Source organism: Emys orbicularis, chromosome 17 (genome assembly GCF_028017835.1).
Source record: "Emys orbicularis isolate rEmyOrb1 chromosome 17, rEmyOrb1.hap1, whole genome shotgun sequence".
Lineage (NCBI taxonomy): Eukaryota > Metazoa > Chordata > Testudines > Emydidae > Emys > Emys orbicularis.
In genome coordinates this window covers 5,920,068-5,943,965 of record NC_088699.1, presented here as the reverse complement: position 1 = coordinate 5,943,965, position 23,898 = coordinate 5,920,068, and the positions used below count along the sequence as shown (strand labels likewise).

The window sequence follows — 23,898 nt, the reverse complement described above, 5'->3', positions numbered from 1 at the left end:
CCACATCGCAGAAACTACCAGAGATGACACTGTTACAATAAATCTATTGGAAAGAGGCCAAGGAATGGAGCATAATGCCTGCACTACTCATTTGCCCAGTGCCCCTCCACGTGAATGTTGAGGCAGACTGATTGGTTGGCAGAAGGTAGCTTCTGCTGAGGTTGAGTGTTGCTGACCTATTTGGTGAATAAGGGAACTTTACTTTGGTCCCACCAGTCTGGTGCTTTTCAGCAGCATCAAAAATTCACCTGTTAAAAGCAGAATGAAAGCATTAAATTGTTTGAGGGAGTGACAAAGCCTTGAAGTGGCTATGGACATAATCTACCTGGCTATCAGTATACATTCATCCACAAGAGAACCTCCGTAATGGAGTATTGCAGAAGGTGTAGTCTGCACAACTTGACTGTGTTGGGCCTTGAATGCAGAGGATAATTTAGTGAAAGCAGTTAAAGATCAAGGAGAGCAATTAGTTAACCAGGAAGAAGGAAGCAATGTGTTACAATCAGCTAATGAAACTCCGATACAAGGAGCCTGAGTATTAGTTTTTATAAAATCCAGTGTAGCTGGAAGAAGTCTTATGAAACCAGGCATCAAATCCATGAAAGAAAGCACACTCACAAGTCAAAGTCGGTGTTCTAGAGAAGTCCGTGAGTTTTGGATACCACTTTAAAAACTTCCTGTCCAAAGTTAACAACAAATCATCTGGGATCCGTAAGTCAAGGTCTGAATATAAAAATCAGCTAGTTATTGCAATACAGTGCAAAAGCCACATTTGAAATAATACATGGAACTGATTTTTGAGATATAAATATATTAAAGAAATTGAGCATGAGCTGGTGCCTTTCCCAAACTGCTCTCAAAGCACAGTCCATACACAGCCTTAGCAATACAACAAAGTTCAGTGTCAGGCTCCTTTCCAGATTTGGCTGCTCCTAAGATTCCTACTCCAGGTTCGCTCTGCCTACATGCCCCCCATGGCTCAGTCCAGCACTGCAGCTGTAGACAGTCTCCTTTTTAGATCGGATTAGATTATCACAATACCCCCTTCTGGCTTTATAATCCTCTAGACAGCCATTTCCTCTATATCTGGGTGGGGTAATGAGTCACCAGGCTTAGTGAGTCAGCACAGCCCATTTAACCCTTCCCCAGCAGGCTACATAGCTGCAAAAAGGGTGTGGTGTTTCAAGCAGCCTGTTACATGGAGGAAAGGGTAAATGATGAAAATAGGATCTGAGATAGTCACCGAGTTTACAGAAACTGCCCCAGTTTAATGAAACAGGAGACACAGGCAACCTTGTGAAGTTGTGATGAGAACAGGTATTGCAGATGCTCCAGCGTTATCAAGCTAGTGGTTTGAGCATTGGCCTGATAAACCCAGGGTTGAGAGTTCAATCCTTGAGGGGGCCATTTAGGGATCTGGGGCAAAAATCTGTCTGGGGATTGGCCCTGCTTTGAGCAGGGGGTTGGACTAGATGACCTCCTGAGGTCCCTTCCAACCCTGATATTCTATTATTCTAACAAATGGAAGAGGTAGCCTGAACTTAACTCCATAGTCCTGTCAAAGCTGAGGGATTCTAGACAGTGATTCCTCCCTCAGAGAGAGTAATTAACGTAAAACAAACCCGCAGGCGGCTGTATGTACACCTAGTTCAAAATGCTGCTTGATCTTCTAAACCTTATTCATTTAAGTGGGGCTTACTCACAGAAGGAGTTCCACTTAAGTCAATGGGACCATTCATGTGAGTTAGGGTTACAGGAATAGGCCTGCTTAAACAAAAAAGTTAAATTGTATCACAAGATATAAACAGCAGAAAAAAAAGTGATAAAGGTTTCTTGGGCCTCCTCTAGCCTAAAATTCCTTGTGTATAAGATACTGACTTTGATGAGTGGTAAAATTAACTAGAAGAACAAACTAATGATTCAAAAATACAAAATACAGCAGAAAGCTGCTCTAAATCATCACACACCAGACACTGACAGTTTCTTGTTTGAACCTCACTTGCTCTTCAAGAGTTTTTGTTCCATATTTACATGCATCAGGAAACACAAACTCTATTCTATTGATATATTATTTGCACATTTAAAGGTGTAAATTCTATTCTGTGGTCTCCTCTAAATATTTCTTTATACATATTAGATTACATGCACAGTATAGTGTTTATACACAGATTCACAAAAATACACTTCATCTGCTTGAGAATGGTGTAATTGTGGTCAGATGGCATGATTTAATTTGATCTTTTGCCCAGCAAACTTCAATATGTAATAGATCATTTTCTGGAACATGTAAGCAGAACACCGCCAGAGGAGCCAAGTGGAAAGCAGCCCTTCTCCCACACACCGCAGAAGGTGTAATAAAATACTGACTCTTTGTATTTTGTGTTTGGCAAAGGCAGCTGCAGAATCGTTATAACACTCTGAGTAAGTATGGTGAGACTTGGGCAATAGTTCAGAGCCACTGCTCTCCAAACCGGTCAGTACAGTATCTGAGCTCAAGAATACACAGCCGAGTTACACGCAACATCACTCATTGCTGGACTATCATTGTCATTTGTATCTTGCAACTCGCAAGGGAAAAACCAGTGGGGTTTTCCCACTCTCTGGGCAGTTCAAGCTTGTAGTTCTGCCTATGTTGTAACTGCTACATTATCTAGAAAGTGACTATATTACTCAGTAGTTCAACAGCGTAAGGTAACAACTTCTCGTTTCTTTACTGGATTTTAGGTGAAAAACCAGAATGCTAATATATGCAATTGATTTATGTAAATTCAACTAAACATCCTTATCCCAAAAGGAAATATTTGATTCTTCTGCACCTGCTAAGTCTGAATATTTCCACTGAGTTCTGTTACACACAAGGCCGGGTAGTTCCCTCCACCAATCCAGTATTTTCATTTCAGAGTATTGTTGTATATAAAAAGAATTTGACCCAAGGTCTACTGCTGTATTTTTAATGGTCTGGAGATATTCTGATGACATTACAAATGATGGCCCCAATCTTACTTCCACACAGGTAGACTTCTGGGCCTGAGCTGAGCCATGCTGAAGTCAAAAGGGCTCCGTCGAGGCCGAGGTCACTGAGCCAAGGGGCTGCTCAGACAGAGGCAGTCATTGGGACCTAGGAGAGCAAAGTACACAACAGAAAATAATGCCAGGAAAACCATAGAAAAAATGGATTGTTATAATCCCAGGGAAAAAGCTGAAATTATGGCTCTTGTAAAATAATAGCTAGCTCTTCTCATCTGTACATCTCCAAGCACTTTACAAAGGAGGTCAGTATCTCTATCACCATTTAACAGAAATAAATGATTGGTGGTGGGAGGAAGAGAAGCAGCACAAGACTGACTTGCGAGGCCCGGATTGCAAACCTGTTACTGGTGTATGAAGTTGGACAACTCACTGACCCTCATTATGTCTTAATTTCCCCATTTGTAAAGCAGGGGGTAACACCCACCTTTGCAGAGCACTTGGTCATTATGGACCAAACAGCTGGCAAGTGCAAAGCATTATCATGGACTTCTGGGCAACAAAAATAAGTGTTGAGATACAGATTGTAAGATCTCTCTCCACCAAGAAAGCCAGGGGCTTTTATCATCTTGAGTCAAATCCTGAAGTCCTTACTCCAGGCAAAAATGCCACTGAAGGTCACAGTTTTGCTCAAGTATGAACTGCAGGGATTTGGCCCATTGATTAGTGACTGAAAGCTAAGCAATTCCAGTTTTCATTTAGCCTCTCTTGAAGCTTCGCCTGCGGCCAACGCCCTTCCCAGAACCAGGCCTAAAGTAGGCCTCCATAAAAGGGCCTGGGAAATGTTCACACTATGGCTTCACCTAAAAATGCTGCAGGCATTTGTGGGCACTAGTCGCCGTCTTCTAACTCCTGACAACAGCAACTGAATTGGTCAATAGTCAATGTAGTGTGTGTATATACGGTAATTACACAGGCAATTCAGCCCTATATAAAATGCTTAAGGGAGGTACCAGATTAAAGATCACCTGCTGCACCAACGAATGCTGATTCTAAGCAAGGCTGCTTAGATAAGCGTCCCCCCCCCCCCCCTTTTTTTTTTTCATTGACCTTTTTAGGCGAAGCTCTGAGTAATAAACTGGCTCTGGATTTCTTTAGAATTCATCTCTTCCTGTTGCTCGTTTCCCCACCTGGAGTCCCTCTTATGCAATATATAAAATAAGTTCCATAGCAACCAGTGGTGATGTCGCAAGCAGAGGTCAATAGGACTTAGATGAGGAATAAGCAGCAGGAAACAAGCCTCTGAAACCAAGAGGCTGTTTATATGCAAATATCTTCAGTAATAAGGACCCAGAGAAAGGGAAAGGCTGAGAATGACTGACATGGAGACAGAATGGTTTTTGGCAGAGAGAGAGCAACGTACCCTCAGGTCAGAGTCAGTGGCAGAGATGGGAATAGAACCCAGGTTCCCAGCACTGCACCATAGCTGTAATGGTTAGTTCTAGGGGAGCATTTCACTGGGGGGAGGTTATTTGGGTAATGCTGCATTAATAGGGGAAATGTAGTAGGTGATCTAGTAGCCTTTTCCCTGCCCTAGTTGCTTTGTTTGTAATACCACGTGAGTGGGCAGTTTTTGGTTACTGACTGGAAAATGCTAATTCTGTACAGACACCTCAATAGGATCAGGGCTGCTCAGATACACCTAGTAAGTTGTCCACATTTGCAATAATTTGATTATTGTCACTTTTTCTTTAGAGCAATTGATGAAGCCCAATTCTCTGCTCAGGGAAAGCACCTGAAGAGGCAATAGCATAATTAGTAGTTACCCCATTCCACTGTGGAGGCTGGGGCCTACACAGAATGTGGCTTAAGGAATCCTGGAGTCCTGGGACAGCCCAGGGCCAGACCTTGGGAAAAGCACTTGAGTGAGAACGATTCCATGGACAACTCTTGCTAATAAAGCAGCAGGCTTTATTCCTGACAGAGTCCCTATCACTGTAGAGCAGCAAGGCCCTTGGCAATTTGACAGATGTTCAGCTACAGTATAGTGCTGCTTACAGCACAGACTTCTAGGCGGTCTTAAAACCAATCTAACAGACAAATCGCCACCAAAAAGTGTTTATATAACTGGGATCTCAAAAACTTTGTTTAGATCCACGGCTACGTCTTCTCTCTAAATAAGGCAGTTTACAGACTGGTATAAAGCTCCATGCAGTAACAATGTCTGAAAGCAACACACTCTGTCAAGGCAAAGGGAAGAGGACAAACAGGGGGATTTTTAGTATGACTCTAGGTGAAACACCTCAATACCACTGGCCCAAAGATCGGAACTAACACGTCCTGCATACACTGAGGGCAGGTTGGGGGCCATTAAGAGAATGGTGTGGCTGGTAGGGGAGTTTATCAAAACAGGGAACAATACACTGAAATGACAAGACCTGCCTCTTTCCTTTCAGTTGGAAATGGCAGGTAACACGCTCGTTAAGAACTGCTTGGGCAACCTAGTTCATATTTCTCAGGAAGTTACAGGAACAACAATTAAACCCAAGTGTCACTCCCCTGAAATGCTGATTCATTTATAATAACAAGTTGTTTATATTTAATATCTTGTGTAAGTGATGTTTAGAGAACGCTGCCCTTTGGTTTGAATGTTAACGTGTTCAAAGTTCTTAGTCATTCAGTGAATGATAAGAATCATGCATAGTAAAGACCAGTGTTAGCTTAAAACAGACTAAAATAAGGTTCAGGCCAATTAACTACATTTAAAAAAAAAATCTATTTACATGTTTAGATTCATTTTAGAGCATTAAAACTTCAGAGCGCTTTCTTTTTTTCAACAGTTCACCAGCCGCACAGCACAAGCAGTGAGCGGGCTGAATGACTTCACAGCTACAAAGCCTGTTTAGTCTGAATTAACACAGATAAATGCACAACATTTTGACTGCAATAACATTTTGCTGAGTATGCAGCAATAAGACTATTCCAGACGCTTGACTTCATACTGCATGCATTGTTATTGGAAATACAATACAAGCACCAGGATGAAGCTAGACCCACTTTACGACTGTAGCTTTGATTAAGCAGTTTTTGTGTTTGGGCAGCATCCTAAATATTAGGTCTGGGGTTTTCAGAAGAACCTAAATTCAATGGCAGTTGGGCAGCTAACACCCTTAGGCTCCTTTGAAAACTCCAGCCTACGTTACATCCTCTTCCTTCATCCCCCAAGACAAGTCTAGCAAAATGCGTTGCTTGGTTGCCTTTAATAAAGCTTTTTTTCATGGGCATTTTCACCAACCGTGTGGCACAGTAAAAAGTGAAGTGGGTGAAAGAGGAAGGAATGCATTGTTGGCATACTGTGCCCTCCAGCTCTTCCATTAGAGGAGCGCACTGCAGCAAGCTCAAATACATTTTGCATAATCGCATTTAAAATGAGCCTGCAAGAGCATATGCAAACTTTGCCTGTTATACGGTTCTGACTGTGCTAGCATAGCACGTCTTATGACACGGAAAGTGTTTATCCCATTCAAAACTTACTGAAGAAGCTATCAGGAACCCCCCTCCCCCAACGTCCCAGCAATTAAAACCCTTACCACCTAGGCTAGTCTGTTGTCAGTGAGCCGGATCAGAGCCTAGCAGATAACATTGGTTATAGTTCTCTTTCACTTTTCACACACTTATTACTGCATCCCTGTGGGAGCTGGGAGTAGTTACTTTCATGCATATGAATAATTTCACCCTTTTAGCATATCGCTGCTATTAAAAGGTATTTTTAACTATGTGCTTCAAGGAAAACTGCAATTTTTATGGTTGCCTCTGAGGAATAGACATAATCACCGTCCTTTATTTTTGCACCTGCAGTCAATGATGGGCACAAGTATTTATACTTTCAATTGTGCCTGTTAATCAGGGAGATGTCTAACTGCTATTTGTGCCTGCAATGAATTGTACTTGCAAAGAGACTGAGGCTGGACTGAGACCAATTTAAAAATTAGTTCCAATATGGACATTAAGAAAGGATACTATAGACTAGTATTCAGGAACATCTGATGTTGGTTAAACATCTCCATTAATACGAACTGGGCAGCTGCATAATCCCTAGGGCAGCCATTTTAATGATAATTCCAATAAGGAACAGTGCAACATATCAAGACAGGTGGTTCACAGCTAGTCAGTGAGACAGGGAACAGGCAATTTCCACAGCTATTTTCATGGGTGATGGGGGAAGTACAGAACTTGCCTATAATTCCCATCACAGATGGTTTTCTTTGAGATCCTCTAAGCCAGTCTAGACTAGACATTTGGCAAGGCCTGGAGGATCAAAGAGGAGGATCTGTTGAAATCCTTGCTGTGATTTCAGCTCTGATCTACCTGTCTTGATAATTAGGTCGACTAATTGCTTTATTATTTCATATTTACAGTGGACATGTGAAATTAGTGATTTAGCCACATTTTACACTTGTGACTGGTAACCTGTTTCATCTTGCAGTTTTCCCTTTCAAAGCCCGGTTAAACCAAAACATTAATTGCCACTGCTAGGGCTGCTAATAGCTCATTGCTGTGTGTTCCTCAACGGTACAAGGAAAATATGTGCATGAAAAGTAAGTATCAAGGCACATAAGAACAATGAGAGCGCAGAGAAAATAAGGAAACTTTACTCATCACTGCAAGAAGGATAATAGTATATGCACATAGTACACCTTTAGTACTGTAACAAAGCACATACGTGTCTGACAACTAAGAAATTACTTATCAATATTTCGTCATTAAATGTAATTCAGCTAAGTTCTAAATGGATAATTTTCTCCTTTAATATTGAACATCTATGTCATTTGAAAACCATAGAAACAATAGGAATCTTGGTTTTTTGGAAGACCAAACCCCATTTCCACGTACAGCGTTAAAGGCTTTGGAATTCCCTTTGAATTTGTCATGCAGTTGTGAAATCTCTTCTTGAATCATGTTCATCACTGAATGTCTGTGTTGGGACAGCACATACTTACAGGATAACATGAAAAGGCTAAATATACAACATGGGCTCTATTCAGCTGAAATGAAACAAAAGGAAACACTATACCACTTAGAGATATTTATTTTTATTTGAGCAAACATGAAGACATCAATTTGAAAATCTTTATTTTTTACCTTGTATTAAGTATTAAAGGATCACCATCCAGTGTCTGATAAGAAAGAAGCAGGTATAGTGTTCAGTCCATTCTCTAAATATCAGATAAAAGATGAACTTTAGAAAGCTTTCAGAATTACAGCACAGTTCATCAGAATGGGCACATATAAATGTGGCTTGCAGAGTAATCTATATATACACACGGGGGAAAGCTTGCAATTGGTTTGGTTATTATTCTCTAGGCAGAGTCAATGTAAAGACTTTGGATAAAAGAGGCAACTAAAAGTGTGTTTGAGAAATCATCTGAAGACATGCTGTGAGACAAAGATCTAGGGCCAGATTCTTAGTTACACAAGATCCTTTCATCTCACTCTGGTACCATGAAGGGACCTTAAAGTAGGCCTAAATTAAATGTACTCTTAGGGCCCTTTCCACTGCCAGAGTGGTGTAAAACGGCTTTGGTGTAAATGAGAATAGTGCCCCATATATTTGGTAGATGTTAGATCTGAACAAAACAAAGCTGCTACTAAATAAAGTGGTACAAATGGCAAACCACAATGTTTTCCTAAGTCAAAATATGTTGTGGGAAAAATAAAATAAATGCCTCAAAGCTGTTGAATATAACCCATAACTAACCAAAAATTGCATAATTTAAGTTTTGGCTGATTTAAACCGTTGCTGTGAAATATCAAATAGTCATGATTTTATGCATGTATAATTAGTCATGAATTTGTTGCTACATTTTATTCTTTTTTAAATCTCCAGGCACAAACAGGAGTGGGGCCCTTTGTGCCTTTGAAAATGTCCCACTGAGATTTTTAGATCGTAAGCAATGTTTAGAGAAGTCTATATAAAATTTTCTTCATGCATTCAAGTAACACTGTCACAGTTTGTTTAAAGTTATGTATGATGCACACAAAAGCAAAAACGTTACAAATCTCACACACCTTGCAATGTAATTTAAGGTGTTTCTTATGCAGAGTGCTATATTTTAAGAAAAACAGTTATGACACATTTACATTTAAAATCATTTGCGTTCTAAACTTTAAACACTTATATGCCTGTTGATGTTCAATGAAAAACAGAATTTGAGATGGATGAGCAAACGGTCAGATGAAAGATACCAAAATGTCAGACAGCCTACCGACTGTTGTTGCCATGAGATCCAACAGTCAACATCAGTCTGATAAGCTATCCGACAGGATGGTACAGCCATGGAGATGTCACGACGGTAGGCAACACAAGTGAACATTCAGGCAGAACAAAATGCACGTTTACTGCGCCTTGCTCGAGAGCTGCCCTACTCTAATGGTTAGAGGCATCTAATTTAATAGGTATTGATCCAGTTCTATCCTAAATAGAATCCATGTACCACCATTTAAGAATGTCTGATTAAACAAGTCAACTTATTTTAATTTTCTTATGGATAAAACAAAACTACATTCCTACTAGTTCAGGGACTATTAGAGAAGCGTTGTATATACACAGTAGCAGTGGAATGGTCACCTATTTACTAAGAAAAGAACAAGTCTACCCCTTCAATACAAGTTAATTTCACACACACTGATTTGTAACAATAATAAATATTGGGATATTTTTAAAGTATACTTTAATGTTCTTTATTACGGTTATTAATTACCATTCCTGTGTTTTATACCAAACCTGTCTTAATTTCTGATTTCTACGCTTCCCCAACTTTTTTCCTGCAGCACTCATGGTGCTATAAATCTGTATTCCTGACATTAAGCAAACATCTAGAGTGATATGATAAAAAAATTAGTAACGTCATTCAACTAGCCTACTTAAATAAATAAATCATACCATACTGCAAGGTGCTCAATACATGCTTTCTACTTCCTTCTGCTGAGCAAGAAGTTCGAGAAAAATTAACAAAAGGTTTCTGTGCTTACTGTACAGGAAGGATTAGTAAGCATGCAATAAACTGGACATAGGCTTAATAAAGAAACTACAGAGAAACTGAGTATACCAAAGGTGCTGAAGGGAAGAAACAGCTTAAAAAGACTGACACAAGAAATTCTGGAATGATCAAAGATGACTTTATAAAGTTTTATCTTGACTTCATTCTAAATATACAGAATAAAAAAGTGAACTGCACCAGTTTGATATCAGCCATCTCTGCTTACACCATTATGAAGTTGGCAAGGGCGGCTTTTCCAACTGAGAGCATGTGCGATGTGACCGCATTTCTGAGAACTCAGATGGACTCATATTACCATGAGGGACATGCAAGAATGTTACCCAGTCTACTATCATTTACATACATTTCAATGACCTTGAAATTATGAGGCATGACAGCCATCCTTCAAAAGAAAATTGTTACTTTTAGGCCAGGCTGCAAGTTAATCAGGAAATCTGGAGTTGTGCTAAGTATTAAATCATCAATTTTGGAATTAACTTGAATGGAAAGCATTCATGTTCAACATTAGTCTAGCATCACACGTGCCACCCCAGAAAGTACAACTCAGACTGAATTAAAGAGAGTATATACATTACCTTAACATACATACGTTTGTAAATGAAAGTTATTCTCTAATAGTGAATTACTTTCAAAAGAAAATAATTACAAACTTGTTACAGCTGGAAAATTGATGATTTTAAAAAGTGTTTCCCTGTTTTGAATAATGCCGATTTTTAACATATGGTAAGACCTGTCACTTGCATGTCTGCTAAAGCCCATTTCAATGGGTTTTACCCAGCTTATTTTGTCTTTTCCTCAGAGTACATCTTCTGCTGCACTCGTTTGGCATAGCTTTGGGCCATGGAGTTTATTATAGACAAGATGAAATAGCAAACCATGACGATCACAAGTTTTTCAAACATCCATGATAACCAGTTCTCCCCCTGCAAAAAACAAAAAACAACAGAACAAGGGGAAAAAAATCAGATTAGCAGAATACAAAAGATTTCTCCTCCTCCTAGCTGAAGGGAAAGAATCTAATCATCTCAGGATTCTGCATAATTTATCAAACTACAACAGGAACAAGCACAAACTAACAGGATCCCTGCAGGCTTCTTTGTAAAGCTAACTTTGGTCTTTTAAAGCCAGCATGAAAGGTGCTGCCACATCACTGTAGGGCAACTGATCATTTCTGGTGGGCGAGTCGATAAGTGATTTATTATCCATGATTTTGTTTCTTTTTGTTGGCGTCTCATAAAGTTCAGGATTAGCAAAGCCTGATGTGATTCCTAGTCATTTGCAGAAAGTACAATACGGTCACTGGTTAACAGTCAGTTTTTACTGAACTGCCTACAGCATGTTTGATACTAATTGGAAGCTATTTCAAGTTATGTAGCTGGAAGTTAATGCGATGGACTAAAAAATCATGCTTCTGCAGTGTTCTCCAGTCCGGTGCTTTTTTCTACTTTCTACTTTGGTCAAAGGAGGGCAGCAATGCACTGCACAGAGATTACTTCAAAGGGCAGAACATGCTTCCGCCTAGTTATTCCAGACTGATCTTCCCTTAATTACCCTTCTTTTTCTGTTAAGAACTAGGAAAGCAAATGTTTATAGAAACAAAGGGTTTAGAACTTAAAATGTAAGGTTAATAATTTCTGTATATCGATATCTTAGTTGCCCTAAAAATATCATGTCTAAAATTTAGGTGTTAATTAATCCTTTTATATCTAAAGCTGTGGGACATGTATTTAAAGATTTTTGCATGAAAAGGCCCCCACTTATTGTATTTTCCTAATATTTTCTCTTTGACCATCAAGATGTGTTTTGGTTAGTTGGTTATTTTTTGGGGGGGAGAGTAGGGTTAAGTAGCTAACAAGAAAAAAGGAAATTCAAATCCTAGACGCTTTAGTAATATTTGATGGTGGGGGGAATTCTTTACCCATAATTGTACATGTAAAGTGAACTTTTCTGTCTTTAATAGCTTGCCTTTTGTACCAAAAGAAATGAATAGAAAGTCAGGACAAACCACCAGCTTTGCTTAGCTGCCTAGCTTACTCCCAGATGGATAGAAAGTCTGACCCAGTTCTATGTAGTACAAATACAGTTTTTCCTCTGAACTTCTCAGCTTGTTTTTAAAATCGATTCAAAGCCTTATCTCCTTTGAGATTTGCAGGTCTTTGAAAACTAGAATCAAAACTTAATCAGATAAAATGGGTAAGGAGTCAAGGGGTAGCAAAGAAGAAGAAAGGAAAAGAGGTAGTGAGTGGAATTCTTACCTGTGGCACTCCATTGTCAGATTTGTGGTGAAGTTTAATTCGCTGAGCTTCCAAGTACTCTTGAAACGGCTTCTGAAGCGAGGGACCTATACTTGGGACAGCACTGGTGCAAATTTCATTCCAGAGAACGAGACAAAATTTGGAGAGAAAAAACAAGAAAACAATTTATTTATTTTTTTAAACTTACCACTCTGGCTCAAAAGGAACAAAGTTCGGATTAGAGCCATAGATCAGAAGGCATCACCCCGCATGGGATAATTGGGAGACGCAAACAATACAGTGTGTGTTATCAGTTCATCTGAAAAAGAGGGACAAGTGGGTCCCCCAAACTCTCAAAGAGAAAAAAAAAAGGGGGGTAAAAAAAAAAAAAAAGGATTTCACAGCAGATTGATAATAAACTCAGAGGTAACACAGAGCTAAATGCTCCACTACTTCCTCAAAGGCAGGCAGAAGTTCAGCTAAGGCTGTGCACTGATGCACGGCTGAGAATAAAATGAATGACTTCTCAGAAGTCCCACATTTATCACCAGCAGTTCCTGTAAGAACTGGTTTGAACCGATTAATAAGGAAATGACTTGTGCTTGTGTCATCCCTCAGTTAAAAAAGAAACTGCCCGCCCTATGACTTGCCCCTATCTTCTCAAAGAAGGCGGCACCTTTCTCAAACTAAGTCCTTATTAGGACAATCTGTGCGTCATCCTTATCCAAAAAGAATGCATTAGCAAATTCTAAAGGCACCTCCCACTAGTCAGTGATTAACAAAGGAACAAAGAAGGAACTATGAACCTTGTTCTGATTCACTCCATGTTTTATGGCAGATGACTTGCATAGAAACTACAGTATGTTACTAAACACCTTGTTCTCAGATGACTGTAATAAGGATCACTGATAAGTTTATGTACTCAGGGCCTTCTCCCATCTATAAAGAGCTGGAAATACTAAGCTGGACAGGCTTAGCAAAGTAGCTACCAAATTTCATTCTGCAGATGCCAGAGCATTTTTAAAATTGTAACTTGAGGCTACTCAAAATGAATCAGTATCATTTTTTGTATCCACTATCTAACCATTGCAGACCATACCTGTCAACAGTAATATAAGTCAGGAGCTGTATCCTCTCTCCCATAGGGACCTACTTGCTCCTAAATACATGGTTCTGGGTGCTTTAGAATTACCCATGAGAGATACCTTAAGCCTTTGTGTACATTATGGCAACTTCCCATCAGTGGTGACAAAGTTCCTATGGCTGGACCCTTCTTCTCTACACTAGGGATCTCAGTGAAAACCAGTGGGATTTTTTTTAATAAAATGTCCCCAATGCGGACATGCCCCATCTGATTTTCAAAATCATTTAGTGTGCTTTAAAAAGGGGGGAAAGAGCACTTCCCAGATTAAATGGCATTTATTTAGTACACTGCATTACAATTCACTCCTTTTCACTAGACAGATTACATTTTCCTGGGTAAATAAAACAAGTTAAAAAGGAGGACAATGGCTTTCTAACATTTAGAATTTTAGTAAATCCACAGAATCCGAGAAGTACAAATAGCTCACTATCAGCCTTTCTAATTAGATTTGCTCCACTAGCCTGGGGCAAGCAATTTTACTGAATGCCAAGTTTAAAAAAAATCTTCAGTGATTCCTCATCAACATGGATAAACTGGTGAATACATTTTGTGGCTGGGCTGGTAAATTTTCCTAAAAATTTTGCAAGGCGACTGTAAATATATATCCATGTATTTTATGTAAGGGTATAGCAGCTTCTACAAGCTATTTCCAGTTCTTCAGAAAAGTCCAGTAAGGGCCCAGCTGCTAGTTTGCGGCAGAAGTTCTCCCGAATGACTCGTTGGTCAGTACGAGTCACTGTTTTAAAACCATCTCAGGGGTACTTTTTTTTTTTTTTTTTTTTTAAATAAATGACACATACGCCAAAAGGAAAAAGCTACTGAAAGGTAATATTTCACTTTTAAAACTTTACATGAATTTTAAAATAGAAATGTTTAAATGATGAGAGTTGAACTAAGTAGTTGTCCAAGCCCTTTGTTTAAAAAAAACCCCATATCTACTCAGTCTCCAAATTATAATGATATCACAGCAGTGAAATGAAAATTAGGAGGTTCACAGGGCTCAGATTATGGCATTGCCTCCTGATACATCAAGAGTATGTTTTAAAACAATTCTTTCATTTAAAGCATTCTGCACAACTTTTTATAATGGTGAATGATGATTGAAGTTCGCTTTATGACGGAACTTCATTAAGGTATTTTTATGGACCTTTGGGCCATGCATACAAGGACCATGGGAACCCTAAACTAGATCCTGCATAATTGAACAATTAACAATATTTTATGGCATATTTATACTTATACACACAGTTGCCAAATAAATGTGTGTTGTATACATTTTTGCTAGAGTGAAATGTAGAAAGTAGCAAGCGTATACATTTATATTCGCAATACTATAAATGTTTCTTACCCTTTAGTGGTTAAAACCTCTAGTTTTGATTATTTCTGTAATCGTCCAGTAAAACCCAGCCATTTAAGCAGTACTAATTCTCTGACCATTTCCTCACACCCTATTCTGAAGAGCTAACATTTTACTGAATGTCCAGAACCCAATTTCAGTTGCAGGGTATATACATTTTGAAAGTTAGCAATTGATCAAATGCATTTTAATTACAAACCACAGCTCTCCCATTCCTAATGGTTCTTTAGGAAAGTATGTCAACCCACTAACTCATCAGCCATAGACTAGATTTCAGCATCAGTTTCAAGAATTCTGCCCATTTGCTGGATGCAGTTGCGACTGCAGAAGCGACAGCATTTTGCATCATAGTTCTGCGCCGCTCAGCAGTGGGTTTAAGACGTAGCTTCGGAAGAGAATTGTGGTTCCAGCTTTCTAAATGCAAACCGCATACATCATTGCACAACTGGCTGAATAAAGGAAGGTGGTGGAAGATATCCCCTCCAACAGTAAAATGGCTTCAAGCTACCCCCTATCTACCATTCTGTTCAGATTCTCTCAGCTTCCATAGTTAACAGAGGAAAGCCTGTGGTCTTTTAAAAGAAATAAGAGTAATAATAATAATAAAAGTCAATGGGATAAGAAATCAAGGACCTAAATGTACAACAGAACTTTGTTCATCAATACACTTTATAATCTGCACACAAACAAAAAACTCCCTACCTTTCAAAGATTTAGCAACACGGGTAGTGAACTGATGTATGGCCTCAATTTTTGTTTAAATAGAAAGATCATTCACTAAGACATTATGAAACATCAAAAGCAGTGATAATTGTCATAAGTAGTGAGCAAAGGACATTCCATGAAGTATTCTCCTTTATTGTATTTATTCACAAATTTGCAGAATTCATTAATTTGCATTGCATCCCTGACATTGATGCAAGTCAGTGAGGTTGGCTTTATTTTTATATTAAGCGTAAGAAAATATTTTTAGATTTTATCTTGCTTGCAAAAATAATCTCTCACAATTTGGATTCAGAATGAGAGATTTCAGAATAAAATATGGTCCATTTGCATAACCTGAAATTGTACTTTTTATTTTATTTTGTAGCAATCCTATACTAAATCTGAATGTTTTTTGAGGAACTGTGAATCACTTCTGTTTAACTGGAAGCTACAATTAGCTTAAAAATATTTCTTATTTTCATTTACCTGTGTTAAATATCATGTTTTCGGATATTCATCTGAAAAACTGATTTGCAAATTTTTCAACAGAACAAAACTCTACAAATCTTGGAAGCTTCATGATACACTTTGGGTGATCCTGCATTAAAGAGCTTAGCCTTTTTTAGAAAAATATTACTGATTGAAGATAATTTGTCAGTATCAGCTGAATGGAGTTAAAAATTTCTCTTAAAGAATTGTGAAAAATTGGTTATTTTAGTTGAACAGTTTGGAACACACATTTCTGTTCTAGTTACCAATACACTTGGAATTCACTGATAACTTATTTGCATATTATAGTAATCAAAACCGATTTGTCAAAGACACTACACACTGCAACTTTCTCTCTCTCTCTCGCTATATATATATATATATATATATATAGATAGATAGATAGATAGATAGATAGATATCTCTCTCTCGCTATATATATATATATATATAGCGAGAGAGAGAGAGAGAGATATTTTTTGCTTAAAACAAAAATCACTGTCTCTACAAAACTCCAGATACCAAATGTATGATGGTGATAATGAAATGGTGCTTATGATTTCAGCAGAAATCTTAGCCTGAATCTCTTTGCGTTAGAAGTAGGGTGACCAAATAGCAACTGTGAAAAAACGGGACAGGGTGTGGGGGGTAACAGGAGCCTATATAAGAAAAAAATCCCCCCAAAACGGGACTGTCCCTATAAAAACGGGACATATGGTCACCCTAGTTAGAAGTAGATTTTTCTCACCAAAAATCAACTGCTTGGAAGAGATGCACCAACAAAATTAATGATTTATCAAGGATTTGTGATGGATTCTCCATCACTGGGAATTTTTAAATCAAGACAATGTTCTTCTAAAAAGATATACTGTAGTTCAAACAGGAATTATTTTGGGTAAGTTCTGTGGCCTCAGTTCTGCAGAAGGCCAGACTAGATGGCAACCATGCTCCCTCTTTTAGAATCTGTGAATACCATTTGAAAAGTGTTAACAGTACTTTTTCACTGGTATTTAAGAACACACACAATATAAAATCCTGCCACACCCAAAGTTGCAACATAATAAAAAACTTTCAGCAATATTACAATTCAGGTTTTTTATGATAAGCTTCATTATTAATTGTATACTTTAATTTTACTAGCTTTTACTCATTATACCTCTTGTACTATAGGTACCCTTTACTGTTTTATGATTGTATTTACTGAAATGTCATTAAAATTTTCTTTAAAAATAGTCTTTGAACATTAAAAATAACTATTTAATTTTGTCAACGTTTGAGGTAACTGGGTAATCCTTTTCTGTACTTCTATTGTGCTAACATTGTACTAGTGCTTTACAGAAAGGGCCAGAGAGTTTAGAATCTATGAGCTTAATTCTACTAACACATAGGCACATGTGTAAATTTACTCAAATTTATAAATTTCTGCAGAATAGGAGCCTCAATGTAAATAGGTAAACTGGGTAGCACTGAAGATGCAATTTTAGCACACGGCACCTGTTACATTAGAACATAAGAACGGCCGTACTGGGTCAGACCAAAGGTCCATCTAGCCCAGTATCCTGTCTACCGACAGTGGCCAATGCCAGGTGCCCCAGAGGGAGTGGGCCAACAGGCAATGATCAAGTGATCTCTCTCCTGTCATCCATCTCCATCCTCTGACAAACAGAGGCTAGGGACACCATTCCTTACCCATCCTGGCTAATAGCCATTCATGGACTTAACCACCATGAATATATCCAGTTCTCTTTTAAACGCTGTTATAGTCCTAGCCTTCACAACCTCCTCAGGTAAGGAGTTCCACAAGTTGACTGTGTGCTGCATGAAGAAGAACTTCCTTGTATTTGTTTTAAACCTGCTGCCTATTAATTTCATTTGGTGACCCCTAGTTCTTGTATTATGGGAATAAGTAAATAACTTTTCCTTATCTACTTTCTCCACATCACTCATGATTTTATATACCTCTATCATATCCCCCCTTAGTCTCCTCTTTTCCAAGCTGAAGAGTCCTAGCCTCTTTAATCTCTCCTCATATGGGACCCGTTCCAAACCCCTAATCATTTTAGTTGCCCTTTTCTGAACCTTTTCTAGTGCCAGTATATCTTTTTTTAGATGAGGAGACCACATCTGTACGCAGTATTCGAGATGTGGGCATACCATCGATTTATATAAGGGCAATAATATATTCTCAGTCTTATTCTCTATCCCCTTTTTAATGATCCCTAACATCCTGTTTGCTTTTTTGACCGCCTCTGCACACTGTGCGGACATCTTCAGAGAATTATGTAGCACTGGAAGCATTAATGAAAGATAACCAATTTTCGACAACTCAAAAGCAAATCACTTAAGAAGAAATTGCTTAACTTTGTGCATGTGCTTACGTGCTTTGCTGAATCAGAACATTAGCAACTTACATTAATTTCATACCCCATTAGAGAAATGTACTGAACAACAGGAATTAAATTCTGGGCTGTGCTCAGTAAGAAATGACAAGCGCTCAAAGTCTGAATATATGCATGTCAGTTTTATCATGGAAATAGTCTGAAGGGGAAAAATAGTTTAAACCAGAATGCTAAATACACTATACAAACTATCAGCCAGGCCTCCAGACTTAAACAGATCAAAACCTCTATTAAAAGTGATGTAAGCCCGAGTCAGAAGTCACATTTTGTGAATGTTCTCTTTAAAAATTCACCTTTTCCATTAAGCTGGAAAGACTCGCTGCTAATATAAGGACTGGGCTTGTCCAGACTACATGGCTACTAAACACACAGGCACTGTGCTTGTTCAAGAAGAGACAGTGTTTGTAAGAATTAACTGTTCATAGGAAAAAGGACCCTACATCACATTCTGGTTAACACGTCAGAGGTCCTACGATTTTGGCCAGAAGTAGCACACCTATAGTAAAGTACTGTTTTAAATAAATCTAGAGCCCGAGTCAAGCTTAATCACAATGGATTGCCCATGTGAGACTCTCCTTCAAATCAATTTTCTACAGGGTTTCCCAGAGAGAGACAGAGAGAGAGAGAATGAATGTCTGTGTGCAAGTTTGTGAACACACCTCTTACTAACCTGGCCCTTTGGCTCTATTCAACCATATGTTGCCTTTGTGGATGATAAACTGTAGAGACCAGATTAACACCTGTAGAGCCCAATTCTGAGTCAGGAAGCATATGTTCACCATAGCTGTGGAAAGTTTTTTTGAACTGGTCACTCTGTCCCTACCCTTGGGCTACCTGAAACACCAAACAGATAGAAGATCATGTCATGATCACATCAGGGGGCTTTTTTTAAAATGGATTTTTTCCCCCTTTTGTCACCAAAAATCCTTCTGCTTTTTGTCAACATGAGCCATGAACATATTCTGATTTCACTAATAAAGTAAACGTAGCCTACGACCAGATTGCTTCTCTGCCTCTACAAAAAAGAAATGTTCAGTGGTGACAGAGAGTCAAAAGTTTAATGTAATGAAGGGAATTCACTGCTCTGGGCTCTCCTCCATTATCTGTGGCTCTGAGGAAGACTGGTTCTGCTTGTTGATCAAACTTGCAATGGCAGACAGAGCAATGGCCTTCAACTTCCACACAATTGTGGAAAGCTAAAGAAAAGTTTTACTGTATATCACGTACAACTCCTAATATACCCAGCTTTGAGTTGCTCTGTTCAGATTTTCACATTTCTTTCTAGGTTTTCCCCAAAGGACACAGAAGATACCTAGGAAGCCGTATGTTTTACTCTTTACATTGCTGCACAAGAGGAATGAGGCATTCACTAAAATAGCCACAATTAGACATTTTGTGTTGTGTCTTCCTTAAAAGAGCTCAAGATGTTATGGTTTTGTATGGTCTAAATTTTCTCAACAAGAGTTTTATGCCTCGGTTATAACCCCCACAACAAACAGGTTTGAAAGGATATATTTTGAGTGCCACTGGACTAGTAAGTAAAGCTGACTGATTTGCATGCTTCCCTCACCATCCAAAAAGTACACCACCTTCTGGCAAGTTATCTGAACCTTCAAATGGTTAATTTTTTTTTCCAGACAGTGATCTAAACAGGCTTAACGGTTAGTATTTTAATGAGCTGTCATTTCCTGTGCTGATAAAGATTCTCACAGTATTTAAACCATCCATTTCCCTGAGGCTCAACCAATACCAGGACACAATTCGTGGTGAGTCAGAATGGACCTCAGACTCCTTGCCTGACTCAACCATGATAGATTACACTGCAACAAATCTGGACTCACTCCCAAGGTGCCTCTGGCTTAAAGAGACCTGACTTCTAAAACTGAGGGCAGAGCGACTGGCTTTAATTGATATCAGTGCCGCCTTGGGTTTTAAAACATTTGGGGAAATAAAGAGAAGTCATCTGTATTATTTTAAAATTGGAGAATGAAACTGGTGATATTTAATTAAATAAATCTGGTTTATGGTCAAGGGGAGCAGAGCTGGGGTTAAGGAGCTGTTTCACGTTTTCATTTTGATTTAATCTGAAACATTATTAGGAATAATCTTCAAATAAAATACTTGTGTGACCATGAAATTAAAGTTGCCTTAAATGTGATCTAATTTATCTGGGACGGCCTCAAATACACAAGTGACCTAAATGTCATGAACAACATCTCACCTTGAGAGATTTTTATTTTTGGTATGTTAAACACTAACTTTAACAGAGTTGTCATTGCAGTTTGTATTAGATTTCAAATCTGTTGGATATTGTTATTTGTAAAGAAATATTTCTTCTATGTGAGGGCAAGAAAAATCAGAGTTGTACCTTTAAAAAGCAAAACTACAGCTTTCAAACATTCACTTGCTAGTTCAGATTTAAATCCTACAAGCCCTATTCAAATAAACTCTTAATTCTATTATGATCCATCTAAAGGTTTTAACATCAAAACATCTCAAATTTCATTAACATCTGTGTCCCTTTCAAGCTATTAAAACCTTTTTTGTGCCAGTTTCCCCATTGTGTACACAACTGTATTATAAAGGCACAATCCCACAGGTTTCTGATATACTCGTGGGAGGAAAACCATTGATTTACTGCACCAAGAAATGTCAGGTGTAATGTTGTAAGCTTCCAAAAGCATTTCTACCTCAGGAGACTTTAAATAAAGTCATTGCTAAATTATCTAAATTCTCAGCCATTCTGGATTATTTTCAACGGAATTTTAATAAATAGCAAGTCTTAGCCTAAAATGCAAATTAGAAGCAATTATTTAATATATACTTTAATTCTGGTGCCAATTCAGCAGGACTTCTTGCACTATATTAGTGCTGAGTTATTTATGTAAAACAAAGGTCCATATAAAGACAGGACATGTGATTTGTAAATCAGATCTTGCTCCTCAGACCACGTTCTGTTAAAATCAAAGTGATGTGGATTCTGCCAGTTTGATGCTCACTGTTCCAAATTATATTGTTGGGGTCCCCAAGCTGCTAAAGAACTTCGCTTTGCACATTGAGGAGGATAAATCACAAAGCTAAACTATTCTGCATGAAAAGATAGAAAAGGCCACACTATAGATTAACTATCATTGTCCCCATTGCTAATCTAAAATATATATATATATATATATATATATATATATATATATATTTGGGGGGGGAAACTTAAAAGGAAAAAATTAAAACCTTTTGGGTGGCTGACGTTTTCTGACACATTTTTGGAGGAAAATGTGTGTCAAGAGGAAAGCACAATGCCCTTTACAGATAAAGTCACAAGAGTCAATTACGACTAATTTGCTGCTGAGTCAATGGGTTGCGCTGTGAATTGTAACGTAACAAGGAGCGGCACACCATTAGTTCATAAAGTCAGTGATTCAAGTATGAATAGAGGCTGGTTTCATGTAAGCTGTTTAATTACTAGTGCAAACTAGTCAAATTCCAACTGGCCTGTGTGGCTTTAAAGCATCGAAAATTGGCCCAGGTGAAATCCTAGATTGAGAAATTGCTCAGAAGAAATATTTGATACTTCGGGTTAGATTTTCAGACCTATGTCTTCTGACTCAGACTTTGCTGTTGCATTAATGGGAGTTACAAACCTAATCTGCAGGGCATGGCATTGACAATTTAGCCCTTAAACTCCATAGGAGTGCTACAGTCTACATTTTTGCATAAATATCACTGACTGATCAGACCTCACTTTGTGTCTGTCTTTTGCAACTAATTAACAATTACTTTCTTCAGGCACTATTTTTAGAGGGGAGATGTGACTGTCAAATGGAGCAGGTGTACCTATTTCCCCAGCTCAAACGTTGTCCATATCTTATCCTGATCATCATAGGAACATATATTGTACATTCCTGTGAAAAGAAGAGAGGCCACGTCTCTCGTACTGTTTAGGCAGCAGGACTATGATGACAACATTTGCTGCCTGAGCTTGGAAAGAGCTTCCTACTGGCAAGGTCCAATGAGGATCATTTGCATGGGGTTCCTGAAGGATGCTGAAGTGTTTTAACAACAGGTTTTACGATCTATATATGTAATAAAAACTTCACTTATTATGAAAGTGCAGCTACTTCTGGGGTGAAACTTGGCAGCCATTTAACATTACACAGCACTATGCTAGAGCTCAGAACTCCCAGCAGGAACCTAGAACACATATAAAGTTTTTTCTTCTGTCCTCTTTTTTGATCACTAAGCAAGAGCAACTCCTTAACAGCAGGATAAAACCAAAGGGTGGACTTTTCTTTCTGATAAATCATTCAGCAATGTTACAGCTTGCCAAAGTTCTTTGTATGGTTGATTTTGAGCTTTAGTAGCTTTCTGGGAATTCCTAGTGCCCATTTGAAATCACCACTTCAAAGTCAAATGCGATCATGTTTAAAAGCAATATGCTCAGTGACTTCATAAACATTCCTGCAGCTGTAGGTAAAACAATTACATCGAAAGATTAAAAAAAAAAAAAAAAAAAAAGAAAACCCACAAGCTAGCTACTAATTAAACAATTTTAAAATTGGTTAATTGTGGCCTAAAACTAGTACAAAAAGTATGTAACATGGCTGCTTAGTAAGCTAACCTCCTCTAAGTCAGAGAATACAAAAGTAATAGTTAATACATCATCTTGCCCCCTTGACTGCATCCTCCATTCCTCACTTTGCATCTGTAAGACACCCAGCAAAAACATGTCCTCTCTAAACATTAACATTGCAACCTCCAAATTATTTGCCGAAAGCATTGGTAGTTGAGTGATCTGAGGCTCCCCCAGCCAATCTTTCAACGGCCTTCTGCCTTTTCTCAGCTCAGACCTCACTTGGAATTTCAGCAGCAATCCAGACTCCAGCATATGCAGAATACTGGTGCCCACCTTCTTGCACATACAACCAAGTACAAGTACACTATCCCCCATCCTAAAACAACTTAACTGGCTCCCCATTCATTGAGACGGAATCTTTCTGGGGAAAGGACTGACATTTTCTTCTGTGTTTGTACAGCACCTAGCACAATGAGGTCCTAGGCCATGCGTGGTGCTTCTACAACAACACAAATAATCTAACTCCTTGATTTTCTTAAAAACTAGCCCTGGTGCTTAAAATCCTCTGTGATCTTGCTCCAACTTCTTAGGGCTCTCTCTTATTCTCTATCCTCTTCAGCTAGCACCGTTCTCCTTATCTGGGTGCTCCTCCACAAAACCTGGCTCAGTTGATGTGATAGCCATTTTCTCTGTGGTTGCTGCCAGTTAGCCTTGCCTACATGGGGACGCTGACCAGAACAGCTGATCCACAAGAGCTATTCCAGAACAGCTCTCCATGTGGATGCTCTCCTTTCCGAATAAGAGCACCTTTTTCTGATTTAAATTAATACCACTTTGGAAGTAGATTAAGCTAAACTGGAAAAAGGCATTCTTCTTCCAAAATACAAGTGTCCACATGGGGAACAGCTATTGCACTTTGAATTCACACCCTAGCTTAATCCAAAATAACCCTTAAGTGTAGACTAGCCCTTA

The 23,898-nt window shown here is 38.5% G+C and overlaps 1 protein-coding gene across 1 annotated transcript in view; it reads right to left on the bottom strand.

Annotated features, from left to right (window-relative positions):
- Positions 1-10,145: 10,145 nt before the first annotated feature.
- The window catches only part of VMP1 (vacuole membrane protein 1), an 83,857-nt gene continuing 70,104 nt past the window's right edge, over positions 10,146-23,898 (bottom strand). The window contains exons 12-13 of the mRNA XM_065418208.1: positions 12,284-12,386; positions 10,146-10,951 (exon numbers count right to left, since the gene is read on the bottom strand). Coding sequence (XP_065274280.1) covers positions 10,808-10,951; positions 12,284-12,386 — 247 coding nt within the window. The 3' untranslated portion in view covers positions 10,146-10,807. The remainder of the gene's footprint in view (positions 10,952-12,283; positions 12,387-23,898) is intronic.